The sequence below is a fragment of the Muscardinus avellanarius genome, assembly GCF_963383645.1.
Source record: "Muscardinus avellanarius genome assembly, chromosome: 18".
Classification (NCBI taxonomy): domain Eukaryota; kingdom Metazoa; phylum Chordata; class Mammalia; order Rodentia; family Gliridae; genus Muscardinus; species Muscardinus avellanarius.
This window is the reverse complement of record NC_137804.1, coordinates 2410431-2429919: the sequence shown is the minus strand read 5'-3', so window position 1 is coordinate 2429919 and position 19489 is coordinate 2410431. Positions and strand designations below refer to the sequence as shown.

Here is a 19489-nt window from a genome sequence, read left to right as displayed (position 1 = left end):
CCTAGACTGGCGCTACGAGATAAAGTGAGGAAGGAGATTGGAAAAAAAGAGAAGAGGATCTTCGAAGTTTATTGATGCTTTTAAGGTATGGATATTGTAATAGGTTTGGTATTTGACAGATCTGTGGGCGCATTTGAAAATATTACAGACACATGCAAAATAAAGGAAGTAAAAAGGCAATTTCTAAATGATAAAAATATACTATAAGAAAAGAAATGTAATCATAGTACAATACTTGAATTAGAAATTGATTATAGTCACACACAGTGCATCAATGGACCATCTAGTTAGCACAAAACTGTGTTAAAACATCTTGAGAAGAGGGAGAAAGGGGCCAAGCATGTGATGAAGCTCTTTAGAAAAGGCCAGAAAAGGGAAGAAAGAAACACGAGGTGGCCAGAGAGCTGAGTCCTTATCTTGTACAGCAGGAAGCTGACAACTGTTTGATTGATCGATAAATAGCAGCAGACGCACAATATTTGGAAATACTGACATAAATGTCGGGGAAAAATTAGAGGAAGTGTTTGCCTTTCAGAAGCGAATCTGGGATGAGGCATTTCCATTGTAGTACTTCCCGTACCATCTGTCTTTATTCTCTTGTACAACTGTGGATAAAAGGCAAATAAGAAATGAAGTGTCTGGAAACAGGGTCACTTTGGTTCCTAGGAATAACATCGCTGTGGGCGTGGGGAGATGCAAGGAATTGGGGCTAGTGTATTTCAGGGTCTTTAATTCTCCACTGGATGTTTGAAGTTTGGTTATAAATCTAAGACATTTGTATGAGTTATAGTTGAAATTTCTTAAGAATGTTAACCCTGGTGGTCAAATGAAGTCAGGGATGGACCAATACAAGCCAATACAACAATTAGGTGTTATGCACTGGGCTGGTTCATGAGCATGATATCACTTGCTATCTCAGATAAATGAGCCATTTGCAGAGAACTAAATCTTCATTCTAGAGCATGAAGAAGCCTGCACATGAATGTTGGGAGAAAATATTGAAGATCTTTTTTTCTCAATGATGGTGACTGATATCTTCTACATTAGATGATAAGCTCTGGTTTTTTCTTTAAATGAAATTAATTACATATGTATGTTAAACAATTGGCCAGAGTGATTTTGAGAAGGTTTTTCCCATCCAGGTACGACTTAACCCTTAGTCAAATTTTATGTACGTTTAGTTAAAGGTGAAATGGGATAAAACCATGGGTTATAGTGGAGATTACTTAACAGAAGTAATTAAGAGAATGGGGAAGGGCTAAATGAGTGATGTGTGCATGTATGGCTCCACCATCTTGTACCCCATTAAGATGTATGACTACAAGGCACAATTTAAAAAAAAAGAAATTTTATGATAAAAAATAAACTGTGTAATAAAGTAAATTTAATCATGGCATTGCATTTGAATTTGCAGTGAATTGATATCTGGTTGGCTTCCAGTTTGTACAACTGCAGAATCATTTTCATAATCTTTTGGTGCTAATGGAGATGGAACCCAGAGTTATTCTACCTCCAAGCTAGACCTCCAGCCCTATTTTGATTCTTTATTTTGAAAAAGGGTCTCACTAATTGCAGAGGGCCTCACTAAGTAGCTGAGACTGTGCACGAACCGTAATCCTCCTGTCTCAGCTTCCCAAGTACTGGGATTACAAGCGTGCGCCACCACTCCTGGCTCATTTTCATAATTTATTTGATAAAATGAATATAATTTAAATAATAAAACACCCTTTAACATGATTTGGGAAAAATTCCCCAACACACACACATACACACACACACACACACACCCCTATAAATATAGTGGGCATTTTTATCTCTAAGCTATATCCTCAGCCCTTTTTTTTTTTTTTGGTGGTACTTAGGATGGATCCCAGGGGGGCATTCTACCTCTGAGTTACACCCCAGCTCTATTTTTTTTAGTTTTTTTATTTTTTGAAACAGGGTCTCACTGAATTGTGAAGAGCCTCGCTAAGTAGCTGAGGCTGTCCTCGAACTGGATCCTCCGGTCTCCGCCTCCCAAATGCTGGGATTACAAGCACGAGCCACCACGCCCGGCCTCTTTTTTAATTTTGAAACTAAACCTAAGTTGCTGAGGCTGGACTTGCATCATGGTCCTCCTGTCTTAGCCTCCCAAGTACTGGGATTACAGGCGTGTACCACTATGCCCAGCTTAGAACCGTTGGAATATCACTTCTGAACCAAAGCCAGGTAACGAAACCACTTGCTTTGCCTTTTGGATGTGGCCCACATGAGACGTCTGCCAGAGGACAGAGAGGCAGTGAGGAAGCTGAATTAATCTGTAGACTATCTATCAGCTTCTGAGAAATTGAGAGTCGACTTTGTTCCACTTTGGAAGACAATAGCTATGTGTTGGCTCTGGACTCAACAGTACAATGCTTCTAGGAGCTGTAGATGCTTTGGTAGGAAGGGTTAACTAATGATCATTCCGGTGTCCAATTTAGATATCATGATCGTGTGTGTGTGTGTGTGTGTGTGTGTGTGTGTGTATGTGTGTGTGCGCACGCACGCAGGTGTGTGCAGTACTGGCGATTGAACCCAGGGGCATTCCACCTCCAAGTTATCCTCCCGCCCTATTTTTATATATATTTTTTGAAACAAGGTCTCCCTAGGTTGCTGAGGGTCTTGATGCTATGCTGAGGCTGACCTCAAACCTGAGCTCCTCCTATCTCTACCTCTGGTGTAGTAGGATTCTAGGTGTGCACCGCTACATCTGGGAGATATCAGTCTCTTTATGGAACTTTCACTGACTTCTTCCTTCTCAGGTAGAAGGAGTGCATCCCTGTTTAGTTTTTACTAGCACTTTGATTATGCCTTTGATCAAGGATCTATGTGTGCCTCTCCAACTATCTACCAGAGTCCTCTGCTTTTATTAAGCATCCATGGAGAAAAAAAAAAAAGAATAAAATGAATATCTACACAGGAAAATTAGAAATCTTATTAAAATAGCTATCTTCTCAACTACTTCTGTACTTATTTTTCCATCTCTCAAGTTTCAAAGGGCTTCCACAGGCGTCTTAGTGGCTTGATGAGTTTCATTGTCATGGAGTTTGGTCAAGATGATGCCTTATAGCCTTGTAACTCAAAGAGCAGTCAACAGAGCAGCAGCAGCAGCAGCAGCAGCAGCAGCAGCAGCAGCAGCAGCAGCAGCAGCAGCAGCAGCAGCAGCATTTGAGACCCTGGGAGGAACGCAAAATCTCAGGCCCTATTTCAGAGCCATTACATCAGGACAGACATTTCAATCAGAATTCCAGGTGATTTGCATATACCTTACTTTTTTTTTTTTTTGGTGGTACTGGGGTTCCTAGAAGCCCTTCTACCTCCAGGATACACTCCCAGACCTATTTTTTTAAATATATTTTTATTTGGAAACAGGGTCTCTTAAGCCAGCGTGCAGCTGGCTTTGAACCTGCGCCATCCTCCTGTCTCCGCCTCCCAAGCGTGGGGATTACAAGCGTGCGCCACTATGCCCAGCTACACCTTACATTTTTAAGACATCCAGCTTTATAGATTAGTAGTAGCCTCTGAATAGCAAACACATAGCCTCCGCTGTGAAGCCCTTCATTTTGGGTACATGACGGACATTGCTAATTAGTTACTAAAATTTTCTGATGAAGTTATTTGGTGCAGATTTAGGAGGTTCCCCTGGCATGTACTACCAATCATTTAGTATGGGAACCAATATTCCCTCTCCGATCTAGCAGGCTCTCTCATTTTACAAATAAATAAACTAGGTTCAGAGGAGCAAAGTGATATGACAGCTCCCATGGTGCTAGTCTGTAGCCTCTGCATCTAATGGCCTTCTTGTCAAACCATGCTGGGAAGTTAAGCAGACACAACCCCAAACAGGGCTTTCCACAACCTTGTCCTCATCCTCCCCGCAGGAGCCCTTGATTACTTTTTCTGTCTTCACAGTGTAGTGTACTGGCTGGTGCTGGAGCTTTGGAGTCAGAGCATTATATTTTAGATTGCCCCTAAACTCCAGACATCACTCAGCAGTTAGGTTTCTGTTAAAGGGGAGAAAGAGAACATATTTTTCCATCTCAGTTGAACTCTAGTCATGGGATCTTGATTAAAAATAACCCATCCTATCTCTCCCCTACCCCTATCTCGGATTCAATTAACAAGACCGTTTTCAAGTTTTCCGGGAAACGCAGTAACATAGTAATTCACTAGGGGCTTTTGAAATGCCACCAAGCAAGTATAAAAGGGCCATTAAAAATTTGAAGACCCCTGGGCCATCTTTCCCTGCTTTAGGTTCCCCATTCTTTACTATTCTACATAGTTTCCAACCCCGTCTTAGCTTTAAAAAAATTTAATGGCATTCATTGTTTATAAATGCCTCTGTTGATCTTTCCTATTTAGGTTCCTGACTAGTGGAAAAATTGTCTCTACTTCCCCCTCCCCTCACCCGCACTTGGCTTTAAAAATAGCAGTCGGGGTTGGGTTGGCTCAGGGCCTGGTGTTTGGAGTCCGTACCCTTCGCCCTCTGGGCCATAGGTTCACATCGTAATAACATGGCTGGTCAGCTTTCCTTCTGTAACATGTGTTTGGCTTCGAGTTTTGGGAGATGTCCTTCTGAACGATCGTCTTCTCATGACCATCTGGGAAACATCTGGACTTGACACCTTTGGTCCCAGTGTTAATAACCTTTGCTGCTCTGTTTTCTTTTTTTCTTTTCTGAAGATTTTCAAGGGTTGTGGTATCATTTGCCTTCTTCAGAACTGGTCTGCTCTCTTAAGAATGGAGACTTTGATTTATCCAGGTCTCCAAAAAGTGGACTGGATTTTTCCCCCCTTCTAGCTCCAATGTCTTTTTTTCTTCCACCTCTGAAATGTTCTCTTAGGAATCAGGCCTACAGTTAATGCCAAGGGCCTTCTTATATGTGTAGCTTTAATCGTGGTGAGCAGTTTTTGAGTTTAAAAGCCCACAATGTACCACTACAGGCATTGTTTTAGTTGTTGGTAAATCTTATGAAGTAGTCTTGTTATTGGTAATCCCATTTTAAAGACACTGGGATTGAGAGGAGGTAAATCAGGTGTTCAAAAACCTGTCCACCCTTGGTCTCCACTGTCCCTGGCTGCCTCTCTTCCGATCTTCTCTTGCACATCTGAGTTTGATTGTGAAGATCCTCCACTTGGCATTAGTGGGTCATAAGTGGTATGGACAATGACATTCAGGGCTAGTGAATAAAGTTTTGCGTTCTCCAAGTCTGATGAGACAAAGCCCTTACTTCACCTTTGCCAGATACTGGCAGTTTTAGAATAAACAGTCAAGCTTGGGAGCCTCTGGCAATGAGGGAGTGCAAGGATTCTTGAGAAAAGCAGTAATGTGACTTGTGATGTCAGTTTGATTCCAGAAGGAATGTGACCACAGTGCCTTAAGGAGATGAGGAGACAGATAAATGGCAAGAAATCCCATAACTTAGGAAGCTCTTGAAATAGTTGATGTGAGACCCACTGAAGGCTGGACCAGGGCAGGACCAGCACGGAAGACAGGCAGGGAACAAGGGAAACCGCAGAAGCAGAATTGACAGAGCATGGTTGTGGGTGGGGCTTTTGAATCAAGGGCACAGGGGCCTTGAGACTTTGGCCAGGTAGCTAAGAGGGTGAGGTGCCAACTGCCCTACCACGAGAGAGGACTTCCATGGAGTGGCAGGTTGGGAAGGAAGAAGATGCTATGTTCTTTTGTGGAAACCTCCAGCACTGTGGGCAAATACATCTTTCTTTCTCTCAGTTGTGGTCGTCAGGTATTTCAGATCACAGGAGTGGAAATGCTGAGTGAAACAGGGCCATTCTAAAGGAGGTCAGTGTTGCATTCCTTGTTAACACTGCTGATGATGTTCAGGAAACATGTTTTTAATAGGTCTCTGTCTCCCCATGCTTATTTTTGGAGATGATGCTTTATTCCTGCAGGTCCTTCATCACCAAACCTGGAGCAAATCATGGGGCAGAGGCAAGCAGCCTCTTGACATCTGTCGTCATGGCTTTGTCTGAACCTCAAGCAGGAAGCGGCAATATCATGGGAAGAAAATGGGTTCGCAGCTTCCTGTTTAGAAACTCTCAAAGTTTACTCAGGCCTGTGTCTACTTTCTTTCTAGTCCCCACCGCTCCTTAAACTCCAGCCTGGCTGATTTCTCTTCCTTCTTTTTGCCCTGGGCAATGTTTTGTTTCTTCTTGAATAGAACAGATGAAACACAATAGTCTCTGAAAAATTTGTATTCAGAATATACATGCTATAATTTTACTAGATATCATGTAGTTGGTGAACTCTAGAAAATGACAAAAAATTCAATAATGTTATCCCCTCTCTGGCCTGTTATTTATGCACTGAAAGTATCTCCCTATATGTCACCTATTTCTGCTCAAGTATGACTTTAAATAGCTCCTAAAACACAAATTTCTCTTTTATGGCAGAAAAAGCATTATTATCCTGAAATATCATCTCTATGCCATGATTCAAGAAATAACCAAGGCACTTGCAAGCACCATGATCAATAGTATGAGTCTCTTTTCTTTGGCTGAATTTCTTTTCTGTGATTTTCTTATTCTCCTACCCTGCCCTGAGCATCAACATTCAAAATTTAGCCAAGGACTTGTAAATAAACATTTTATAGATGGAAGTTTCACATTTTTTATTATACTGATAAGATAACAGCAGAGTCTGGGAACATGGGAAATAAAGAGAGCTATGTTCATATGAAGACTCTTATTACTTGGTCTCGCTCTTCTCTCTCTCTTCTCTCTCTCTCTCTCTCTCTCTCTCTCTCTCTCTCTCTCTCTCATACTGGGGATTGGACCCAGGGATACTCTACCGCTGAGCTACACCCCCTAGCCCTTTTGCTTTTTTTTTTTTTCATTTGTTGTTTTGATATAGGGTCTCACTAAGTTGCTTAGGCTGGTCTTGATGTTGTGAGCCTCCTGCCTCAGCCTCCTGAGTAGCTTGGATTAAAGGTGTGTCCCACTGGGCCCAGCTCTTTCTCATTCTTTATAGTCATAAGATGTTTAAGTATAGGGTCAAAGGCAGCTTCCATGTCTTCTTAATATCAGAGAGTGTGTATGTTCAAAATATAATAGGGCTGGGGTGTAGCTTAGAGGTAGAATGCTACTAGGTTTGATCCTTGGTAAAACACACACACACACACACACACACACACACACCACACACACACACACACACACACACACAAACACACACACACACACACCGGACTTAGAAAAATGTGGCAGTATGTCCAATATCATGGGGAGAAACTAGACTCTAATTTTGTTTTATTTCCTGACTTTTCCCCAAACTGATACCCAAAAATGGAATTCAGATTTTCTCCCATTAGTAATGCATATTCAGGACATCCCAGTCTGGCCACATGGGGATGAGGAGATGATCTTGGAAGGACAGTGAGAGAATCATGAGGCCTGTTGAACCTACCCTGTCCACTGCCTGTCCGTAGTCTGTCATGGAGGGGGGGGACTACGGGTCTGCAGCCTAATGTGGCAAGGGCTCTTCCTCACTTCTTTGAGTTTCTAGATAATTTTGTTCCTTTATCTTTTATTATCTCTCAGACTCTTCCCTTGAATTTATGAGGATGCTAGATCTAGTGTCCCCAGATATCGGCAGAGTTGGTGCTTAGTGAAGGTTTGTTGGCAAAATGGTTGTTGAGGGTATCTGTGGGCCCATTTCTTAATTCTGATACTTTGGTTTCTGTAAAATAAAACACTAAAAAACCAGGACTCTGATAATCAAATTTACCATTAGTTGAATAATGAATTTATCTATTTACTTAACCACACTAGACAACTACTGGAGGACAGACGATGAGCCTAGAGCTAAGGACATTATAGAGAAGGCACCATACTGCAGTCCCCAGATCTGGAATTCATCAGGTCACTTGTGCCATTTGCTATCTCTCTGTGACTGCATTACACACCTTACCTCCTTTTCTCTTTTTGACAATACCATAAGGAAGGAATACATTGAAGGGCCATATACTATATTAAACAAAAACCAATTTTAAACACAGCATCTGCTTTGGGTTGGCCGTAAAAGAGGAGGGAATCAGATATTACAACGAAAGAGTCAAAAGCAGAAATTAAAAACAACCTGGAAGAACGTTTGGGGAATACAGGGAAGCAAAACGTAAAATTTCACAGTTAAAATCTATATTAGAGGCAGAGAAAGATGTTCTGCAGATTTAATCACTCACATAAAGCAGCTGTTCAAAAGTAATTGGATTCCATAGATTAATATAAAAGGAAAGATGGTGCTACCAACTTCAGTGAGAACAAAGTTGGCAAACAAACTATGGTAAGGAGCTGTGTTGGGGGACATTGAGTAAAATCCCCCAGAAGCCCTGAGCTGGCCCCTGCTCTCTGACATGCTCCACTGCAGATGCTCATTGGCTGAGCAAGTTAGAGCCAAGGCATTTCCTCCCTTATGCTTTTGGTATCCATGACCTCTTCCTGAAGATTATTCCTGAAAATATACTCAAGCAACTGAGAAATGAAACAAACAAGAGCTAAATAGGGGAGTTATGTCATAAGAGAGCCGGTGATTAATATTGAAATCGGTTAAAACTTGAAACTTCAAAATAGATGTATAAATCTGGTTAGAAAGTATGTGTATACCTTACGAAGATGTATGCTCAAAGGTATGAGTCATAAGATGTTGCAAAAAACAATAAAAATATGGAGTGGAAGAGTGCCATGCTTAGTTTTCAAAAGCAAGAAGTGAAAGCACTATCATTAGGTGAGAGGTTGGAATAAGCTTGGTAAGTTTATCTGAAATCGTGGGGGAACCAAAGTACTGCACTTTATTTTATTTGTGTATGATACTGGGAACCACTGAAGCCAGGACTTCACACATCAAGGGAAGTGGTTTGCCACTGAGTTATATCCCCAGCCTGATTTCTACTTTTAAATAACTTGCGAAATGTTAAATACAGGATGTTTTTGAAAAACTCAGACATAATCATTACCATAATAACATATTATATATCTCTTAAAACATAGGACATTATTAAAATAAAAAAACCCTATGCTGCACATGGGCCACACACACATACACACAATGGAAAGAAAGAGTAAACGAAAATAAAAAGCATATAGTCAGAAGGCTGAAAAGGAGTCAAATATTTGACTCATAAGAATAAACATAAATCATGATACTTTACTGTGTAAGGGTAAAACTTTATCTTCAGCAAAAACTCTGAAATTGACTTATGTTTGTTTTCAAAAGAAGGATTTATATAACATGACAAGAAAGTTGGAAGTTGCAGGTAAATAAGAACCTATCAAGCAAATTATTAAGTGGATGTATTCTGGGCATTGGTGGTGCACACTTGCAATCTCAATACTTGGGAGGCTGAGACAGAGGCTCACGGCCAGCCTCAGAAATTTAACAACACCCTCAGCAAGTTAGTAATCCTGTTTCAGAATTAAAAGTAAATAAATAAATAAATAAATAAAATGAGGATGGAAAGCCAGGTGTGGTGGCACACGCTTGTAATCCCAGCATTTGGGAGGCTGAGACCAGAGGGTCACAGTTTGTGGACAGCCTCAGCTACTTAGTGAGGCCCTGATTCAAAATAAAAAATAAAAATAGGGCAGGGGTGTATCTCAGAGGTAAAATGCCCCTGGGTTCCATCCCCAGACCCGCAAAAAAAAAAAAAAAAAAAAAAAAATGAGGATGGAGATATATAGTTTGGAGGTAGAATGCCCCTGGGTGTAATCCTCAGTATAAAACACACACACACACACACACACACACACACACACACACACCCTGTAAATATTATAACAATGAAATAATTAAATTCATGACAAGATAGAATGCCAATTTTTTTTGTGTGTGTGGTTACTGGGGTTCCTGGAAGCCCTTCTACCTCCGGGCTACACTCCCAGACCTATTTTTTATACTTTTTTTATTTGGAAACAGGTCTCCTAAGCCAGTGCGCATGGCTGGCTTCGAACCAGCATGATCTTCCTGTCTCTGCCTCCCAAGCGCGGGGATTACAGGCGTGCGCCACCAGGCCTGGCGGATGCCAATATTTTTGACTATGGATATATATAATTTGCAATAAAGATATTCCTGTTGTAACCCTGTGTACTACGTAACTTTGCATTAAGACACCCAACACAAAAGAGAAAGGAAGTCAAGATGACATAAAGAAATCTGTCCTCTGGGTTCAGCTTCTTTTTGGGTGGGCTGAAGTCTTGATATACCTAAGAGTGACTTTCAGAGCAATTGGGAATTTTTATCCATATTCTTCCATTTAAAAATCCCATTTATTTTTTATTATATCTATTATTTGATGGGGCACTGTTCTTTTCCTATGCACTCACTAGTAGTTCTTAAATACTACGTGTGAGGTATGTGCTCTGCAGGGGCTGTGGGAACAGACACATGGATTTGAGATGATGTCTTCATGCAACTTATAAAAATCTAGGCTTTTTAAGAAATGAGGGGAACTTCTGGGAAGATGGTGACCGAGAAAAGCAGTGTTTACGAGTCTGGCTAACACTTGATCTCTATTGCCACAAAGTCAGTGCTTTTCATAGCCAGAAAACACCATTAGCAGAGAAATAAAAACTGTAAATATGGGGGACAGAGAAAAAGAAGACTAGAAGAACAGAGACCAGAAAAGAAAGCAGTCCACATTGTAGCGGTGGAGCTGCGCCAGCGCCATCTTGCCTCACAGCACCAGGCTCCAGAGAAGAAAGGTAAACAAGGAGCTAAACTGAGCAGCTGTGGATCATTCGGGTGTAATTCAGCAGTTTTTTCAGCACAAAGAACATCAAAAACTCCCAGTGGCCAAGCTCAGCACGCCCTCCAGGGACTCAGAACAGAGCTCAAAACCAGAAAAGAAATAAGCCAGCCTCACTACCCAATAGAAAGTAAACCAAACTACCAAACTAATTCATGTGTATCTATGTTCATAGCTGCACAATTCACCATAACCAAACTATGGAACCAGCCAAGATGTCCATCAACAGGTGAATGGATTACAAAACTGTGGGATATGTACACAATGGAATTTTACTCAGCCATCAAAAAAACTCAATTACATCATTTTCAGGGAAATGGATGAAACTGGAGGACATTATGCTAAGTGAGATTAATCAGTCACAAAAAAATAAGAAATCAGATGCTTTCCCTAATATGTGAAAGCTAAGGAGAAATGTGTCATATAGGAGGAACTCTAGATGAAAAAGGAAATCCTATAGAGGAGCAAACAAGACAACCTAAATGAGAGGACGGGAGAGGGGAAGAATGAAATTCTCTAAAACACATGATTGTACTTAAAAATATCGAAGTCAACCACTAAGCTAAGGAAGGGAAGGAATGGGGTGGGAATTGGGTAGGGGTTAAATCGGTGATGTGTACACATATGTCCACACAAGATTTTTACCCCAATATGATGTATGAATATAATGCACCAATAAAAAATTTTTAAAAATGATGTAGTAATTGATGAAGTTCAGAGTGACAGAGACCTACATGCACCCAGCATGCAGGAGAGCTTCCCCTGGCTCCTTCCCTCTTCCTGTGACAGCCACTGAGATTGACGTTGATAAATCCATGTATGTACGTCACTTTCACTTTGGCAGGAGGAGTTTTTACATCTTCAAGATGATGACATGCGGGTTACATGTGAACCCAGAGGACAATGGGTGTCCTTAGTAGGTGAGGCTTCCACCTTTCTGTGAGCATCTAGGTCACCACCTTCCTTGAAGTCCATTGACACCGATTTCTGCTCCATCTTTGCTGGAAGGAATGCGGTTTCTTTTTCAATTAAGTGATTTTTCAACAAGAGGCTTCTTAAAATACACAGTACTTGGCAGCAGGCATGAAATTTCAGAGAAATAATAGCAGATGCAGCTTTAAAAGTATTTTGCATTCATTCTTTTAGTCGATAGGTCCTGTCCACCCACCAGACTTTCATTTACATTTGATAACCTCCAGGAGAACATTGGACCTGATATCGTGGTCTTAATAACTCTTTAATGAATTTTCCATTTAAGGCCTTGGGAAGTTGCTCTGAATTGTGTACATTAAAGGGATCCATTCCAAGTAGTGTTCAGTGGCGGCCAAGTGGAATTAGGGATGGAGGGAGAATTCCTTGGTTATCATCCATTCAAATGGCTGCCTCTGTTCTCCTCTGATAACACCTGGGTTGCTTTCAGGATGGCAAAACTTCAAAGCACTGATGTGTGTTGTGAATACCCAAAGCGAGTGCAATATATGGTATTTTCTGAACATGTGTTTTATTTGCTCCTCAAATCCACTAGCCTACATCTGGAGTGACTCCAAACAGCTCTTCCTGCAGGGCCTGAGCTCCATGTCCCTGCTTCATCCATCCTTGTGGGATTAGCAAAAGGGAGCTTGAAACCCTCTTCCAGATGAGATCTCTTCAGCTCTTTGAAGACAATGGTCCTGCTCTTCCCAAACATGGTCTGAAGAAGTCTGACCAAACCTCTTGCAAACATTCCTTATCTGGCTGGGCCATCATCTTCTTGCTATGACTGCATTTCAGTTTTACTTACTTTTACTTCAAGTTATGTTTCCAGAATCTATGTGGTTCTCTTAATGGGGCTAAATGAACAGGGAAGAGAAAGGAATGATTTTGCCTCTGATGGACTGGGCACCACGCTGCGTTTGTGACCCTCTAGTGGAAAAGTAGCAACTAAATTACAGACAGTAGAGATTAACTAACCACCAAGTTCTGGGCACTGTAATTTTTTTTTTTTTTATGATACTAGGCATTGACCAGAGGTGTTCTATCTTTGAGATACACCCCCTGCCCTATTTTATTTTTTATTGGGAAATAGGTTCTCATAAAGTTGTTAAGGGCCTTGATAAACTCTTGAGGCTGGTGTGGAATCTGCCATCTTCCTGTCTTAGTCTCCCAAGTACCAGGATTATCCATGTGTGACATTATACCTGGCTGCGCACTGAAATTCAATATAGAAACAGACTATGTTCCAGAGGAGAGTTTCTATGTCAAATATAAAAAAATTTAGAGAACATCTCAATTTTCTTATTTACAAACTGTATACCTCTGAAAACAATTGTCCAGTTAAATAACCTCAGAGGTTCAATTCCATTCTAAGAACACACAGACTTGACATTTGCTTTTCAATATTCCCCTTCATCTGTCTGGCTTTTCTCACCAAAAGACATCTTTGTTGGTGAGAAACATTGGCCTCTTTTCTTAGATTTATGTCTTTAAGTTTATGTGTGTTGATGTGTTTTGTTCCATTCAAGTTTTGGTTAATGGCTTCAGCGATGGGATGCGGTCAGAACAGGACAGGAAACAATTAGACTAAGGGTCAAACAAGAGCTTAGCAGAAAGGTCCGGGGCTTGGTGCAATGCAGTATTTCCTTGTGTCATCTGACTCATTATAATGGTAATGGAGTGTTACAGGTACGTCAGTGTCCTAGTCCATCTGAATTTCAAATTTGTTCCTGGCCAAGGATGTTTTTATCTTGCAGCCTGTAGCATTAAATTTGTTTATGAATGTAGCAGATACTGTTGGTGTCTTGTCCAGATCTCCCTTAAAGCTGATTTTACAAGTGTTGGCTGCTAATGACACACAGATGCCATTAGCTGTCTCCCCACCCAAAGTTGTCCTCAATCTGTTGGGATTCCACAGCCTACCACTTCCTGGGGCAGCCTTGCTCAAACTGGGTAACAGGCATGCACAAAGCTGGCTCCTGTCTCAAGGTGGGACTACTCATGGGGTCAGTCCTGAGCCATGACCATATCTTTTTTCATTGCTTTTTCTTATCTGCCCTGCTTCTTTGAGTTTGCCTCTCCAGAGGGCATCCTTCACAATAAACCACTTTCATAAGAATCTCTGACTTGGAACCCTGCTTCTAGGGATTCTTACCTAAGACAATGCCATTATTATTTTTTCTTTGTGGTTTCCACTTGGAAAGCTAAGAAAGTGAGTGATTCTATGGGCAGCAAGTGTCTACAGAATGGCGAAATTGTAAGCCATCCAAACATTTTGCTCATTATCTGTTTAGAAAATCCGAGTCTATTATTCCATTGTGTCTTCTGAGCGGACTCCAACTAAAAATGTACAATTCACTTACAGATAGTTTTAGAAATGAGGTATCTGGCAACAAAGAGAAGATTGTAATCACCAGGAAACTCTCCCGAATTGACGGAGAAGACCTGTGCTTGGTGTCAGTCATCTTAATAGCACTGTTGACTCATGGAAGTCTTTGCAATTTCAATGAAATGCAGATTATCACATAGAGTCAATGCCCTTTTCAAATTAGTCACTGCAGACAGTCAATTGAATGTAAAGATAGAATACCATAAGTAGAATACATTTAGATAACCCATAGTGAAGATGAGTCCCTTTGCCAGTTACATCCATCAGAACGCTCAAAGGTTACAAGAGTGGAGGAACTCTGTCCATCTCCCCAAGTCCAAGAGTCAGTTCTAAATTCTCCTGGTCTAATGCTTGAGTCCTGCCGACCCAAAGCAGGGTATTCCACATGGGATCCGACAGGCAATGTGGATCCCTATTTCTCTTGCGTCTCCATGAAGGACTGGGTTCACTATCTTTGCCTTGTGTTAGGTGACCTATTTTTCTCTGAAGGGCTAGCCTCAGGAGACAATCATAAAGGGTATTGGTCTCAGAGGCGAGATTAGATTAGACAGAGGACATGATCCAGCATCGTCTGCTTAACCTAAGAGGTCTGGGAACTGGGTCAGGAGGGGCGGGCAGGTTTCAGGCATCAAGTGAAAGGGCAAAGGCAAAGCTGGCAACATAGATCTAAGGAAATTAAAAACAGACGGCAGTGAATGAGCCTGAGGCCCTGTTCTATTTCATTGGTCAATGGCCTTGTGGTAGATTTGTGGCTCTTTTGGCTTTAAGGCATAGGCAACCACAAGGCACAAATGAGAAGCCTTGTCAGGCCGGCTGTGATTGTCCATCTTAGAAATCCTGGGCAGCGAGGACATCAGATTCATGTTATTTTTAAAGAAGCATCCATCATCTGGAAAGTGAATAAATGAGATTTGATTTTTCTTATGCATTAGTATACAACCTTTGGTTTTCCACTGAAAGGGGAAAAATAGCCTTAATATCTTTTCTGAAATGCCGTTCTTAAGGGATCACCACAGGTGGTCTTTCCTTAAAATCCAGAATATGAGGATGATCTCATATGGGGAGACAAAAGGCTAGATTTCAGGGGCCAAGAAAGAGAAAGAGGGCTGACTTAAAAAGCCTGTTCATTGTTTCCAAAAGTTAGAACATTTGTCAGGCCCTACTTCTTCTCCACTTTTCTTCCTCTTTTCACCCTCCTTTTTCCTCCTCCTTTCAGTCCTGTCTCACACCACCTTTTTAAACTCCTTTCTATTTTCCTGGAAGAATCCTACTAATGGGTTCATTTTATTTAAGCCCTGGAAAAAACAGCATGACTTGTTGACTGCTTTTTCCTTTTAAGATAAAAAAACAGCTGCCATTTAAATTTAATTCTGATAAGAGAAAATCGCAGTGTAATTCTCTTTAGCAGAGGACTTAAAAAATCCAGAAAATAGAGCCTTTCAGAATTACTGTTGCACTCGAGGTGCACCTAGCAGCCCCTTCAGGACAAGGACTGGGGCATTCCTTGGAGGAGAACACATTTCCATTACTCAGCTTTCAAAACATTTCTTCATTTGTCTTTTCACGTTCATCACAATGAGATTCAAAGTAGATACCCGTCATCACCTATTTCAGGGCTATGACAGCACAGTCTTGGAAAGGCCTGCTGGAAATTCATGTGGAAATTGGAAGTGAGTGACGTATCAGGTTCAGAAGCTAAGGCATTCACAGAAACTAAGTTGGTGGCTGGGCTGCCTTAGTATTCCTAGTATGGGACATGGTGAGACCTCCCCTGTGCTGACTGTCAGATACCATCAGCATCATTTCCAGATAGAGAAATAGAGTGGGAGTTTGGGAGCTCCAAGACTTGGCAGAATTTACCAGAGAAGGACCTGTGGTACAGAGGCCTCCTCAGTGGTAGACTGGGTTACTAACCCCATTTCCCCCTTTCATACATCCACCTGATTTTCCCAAGTGCCTTGAAGTCCTTGATCCTAGAGAGAGAGAAGACTTCGCCCTCTGACTGTGGCATTCTCACGTGACTTACTCCAACTGATGGAATCCCAGCCAAAGTCCCAGGGTACCACCTCCCACCCAAGGCAACTAAGAAGCTCTGTAGGTTTCCCCTTGTCCTTGGCAGAAGAGGAATACAGGCATGGCTGGGACACTGGGTCACAGAAAGAGTAAGGGGCAGGAGAAGGTTCAATCACCGAGTAGAGCAGGGATCAGCCAGACAGCAGCTGATTTGAAAATGCCCAAGTGAGAGCAAAGGATGATTATAATTTAAGCACCAGAGTTTTAGGGTAGTTGTTAAACACCACTATAGTGGGGATTCTTGGCTGATACACACTAACTTCCCTTCCTTTGCCTTTCTTCCTCCCTCCTTCCCTTTCTTTCTCTCTCTCTCTCTTTGTTCCTTCATCCTGAGTATTGAACCCAGAGGCATTGTTTCTCCAAGATACATTCCCAGCCCTTTTTTATTTTTTACTTTGAAATAGGATCTCACTAATTTCTTGAGGCCATCCTCCAACCTACAGTCCTGTCTCAGCTTCCTAAGTGCTGGGATTACAGGCATCTATGTATCACTACACCTGACTACAAACACTATTTCTTAACACAGCTTGTTTTAAGGAAGAGCATGAATTATAGCAACAAGAAAACGAGAGGCCTCATAGATACAGTTATAACAGGGACTGACATTTATCCCAATCTTGAATATCCTGTCCTTTCACTGGGCGGGAACTATAGAATTCTATGTTCCTGGCCATACTGGAAGTCACTGACACATCCAATCTCAGTGGAAAACACTGACCTGCTTGGAAAACAAACATCCCAAGTCTCACTTGTGGCCGTATGCAATGATGGGCTGACACAGGTGTACAAAGACAATGCAGGTGACCCCCAAGGGCTGTAGGGCTTCCTGGGAGACCACCTGAAGTCCTTGTTACAACTCTATCACAACCCAAATTCTCCCTCTGCCAGCCTTTCTTCCCTTCCCTTCTACAAATATTGTTTCTTTAAGCACCCTTGAGAAATCTTCCTGCATGTAAAATTTTAAGGCTCAGTGTCTGTCTGCAGTGGACCATACACCACTCTTGCTCAGCTATTCCAGGGCTTGCTGGAGCTGGACGAAGGGCCGGGGAGGCTTGACTTACCAACTATCATGTGGTTGCAGACATCACAGAAGGTGGGCTTCTTGAAAATGTGTTCCTGAAAGGCGTGGGCCTTGCCGCTGCCTGGATGCAGGCCAGCCCGGGTGGGTGTGGACGTCAGGCTCCCTGGGGCTGGCAGTGGGCTGGGGCTGGGGCTGACCTCAGCCAGGGCGTCCGCGGGCAGCTTCACATCACTGTTGGTTCGCTGGAAGAAGTTGTCAGCACTTTTGCTCCGTAAGCTCTTGGTCTTGAAAGAAAGTGATCGTTTTAGTTTCTGGAGCTGCAATGCAATGACAGAACAGTCTCTCTTACGATCGATCATGCAGACTCATGCTGTGGGGGCGAGGTTGGCACCATGCACTGATACTTCAACCCCAAGGAGGGGCCTGTGCGTCCCCTTGTGGGTGGGGTGCCATCAGTGCCCGGTGAAGAGGGGATTCAGCAGCACACGCAGCCAGAATACCAGGAAGAGGCATGCTTGTGTATTGCCTGCCTTTGCTTATTTCCCCTTCCCTTAGGGTCCACTGATGTGAAGTCAAACGTTCCATGACACTGAATTAAACACCATTTGCCTTATTTTTTTTTCAAGTGTGGGGGATGGAATCCAAGGTGTCCTGAATTCTAGGCAGGGGCGTGAACACTTGGTGACACTTCTACCCATGACACCATTTGCCTTCTGAGTTTGAACGATCAAGAATGACGTGCGAATGCACAGTCTCAAATGTGTGTGATGCTGTCCTCCCTCTTAGGATCACTTAGCAGCCACTTGTCTCTGCGCACAGAAAAGCAGAACAGGCCACTGTCTGACGCAACATCGATCTGTCTAAATTACCCACAGAACACAAACCAGAGACTCTCAAGTCTGCTTGGGTCTGAAGCTTGTGGCTAAGCAACCTCCGTGTGTGTGTGTGTGTGTGTGTGTGTGTGTGTGTGTGTGTGTGCATACACATGCATTTGTAGGACCTGGTGTTTAAATTACAATTCTAGATTTCTTGGCCCTTCCCATGGTCCTATCTCTTGTTTTTGGAGGTGGCAAATTAGACCATTTCCCCTGTGTTTGGGAGGCTCATGAAAAGGCACCAAATAAATTCAGAAAAATACCAGTTTCTGAAGGTCTGGATTTGAGTCCAGTTTGTATGAATCTAGTCTTTATAATGAGATTGAAGGGATCTTTGGGAAACAGAGATGTGAGATTGTGAAGCTCTTTTTAAAAATATTTTAAGAAGTTCCTTTTAAGCGTGGTGGCACACCCTTGTCATTCCAGTACTTGGGAGGCTTCATGAACAGCCATAGCTACTTAGTGAGATTCTCTGCAACTTGGTGAGACCCTGTTTCAAAATAAAAAATATAGGGCTGGGGTGTACCACCGAGGTAGAATGCCCCTGGGTTCAATCTCCAGTACCGGAAAATAAAAAGAAGTTCCTTTTATCTTAAGTTTAAGGTAAAGTCCTGATAGCTCTGGACTCTGATGGCAGCATGGACCAGCATCTGCTTTGCTTTGTCTGTCCCAGACACTCTGGCTCTTTCCAAGTCTCTCATATTTACTATGGATTTTCATTACCAGCTCTTTGTACTCAGTTTTCTCTCTACCCAGACAAAAGGAATGTGCTGTTACTAGCTATATGACATTCAATCGCTCACAACACCTGTAAGATCAATGAATGAATGAATGAATGAATGAATGAATGAATTTGTACTTGGGATTGAACAAGGGCATTCTACCTCTGAGTTATATCCCCTGCCCATTCTAACTTTATTTTGTTGTTGTTCTGAAACCTGGTCTCACTAGGTTGCTTTGTGCCTTGCTCTGTTGTTAAGACTGACCTCCAACCTGTGAGCCTCCCCTTTCAGCCTCCCAAGCACTGAGATGACAGGTGTGCGCCACCACATCATTGGATGTCCACACAATTCTTCTGTTGCCTGGAATTGACATCTATGGCCCATAACTGCAGATAAAATGGTGCTCAGTGTTCTGTTCCAATGCGGGTCTTTACTAAATATAGTCAGGCTCCCCTTTATAATATAGAAGATGAATTGATACAGCCTTACTGAACCCAGGCACCTGCACCCCAGTCCAGCAATGGCCACCTCAGAAGACAAGGCAGATATGGTAGTCACCAGGGCCTGGAGGACACTCAAAGAGGCCACAATTCCCTCCCCTTCCTCTTATCCACACCACTTTGCAGCTACTCCTATGAAAAGTGAAGCCTATATTTT

At 42.2% G+C, this 19489-nt stretch overlaps 1 protein-coding gene across 1 annotated transcript in view; it reads right to left on the bottom strand.

Moving 5' to 3' along the window:
- STAC (SH3 and cysteine rich domain) overlaps window positions 1-19489 on the bottom strand; it is a gene marked incomplete at both ends in the record, with an annotated part of 113123 nt that overhangs the window by 48262 nt on the left and 45372 nt on the right. Inside the window, one exon of the mRNA XM_080715250.1 lies at window positions 17276-17552. Coding sequence (XP_080571376.1) covers window positions 17276-17552 — 277 coding nt within the window. The remainder of the gene's footprint in view (window positions 1-17275; window positions 17553-19489) is intronic.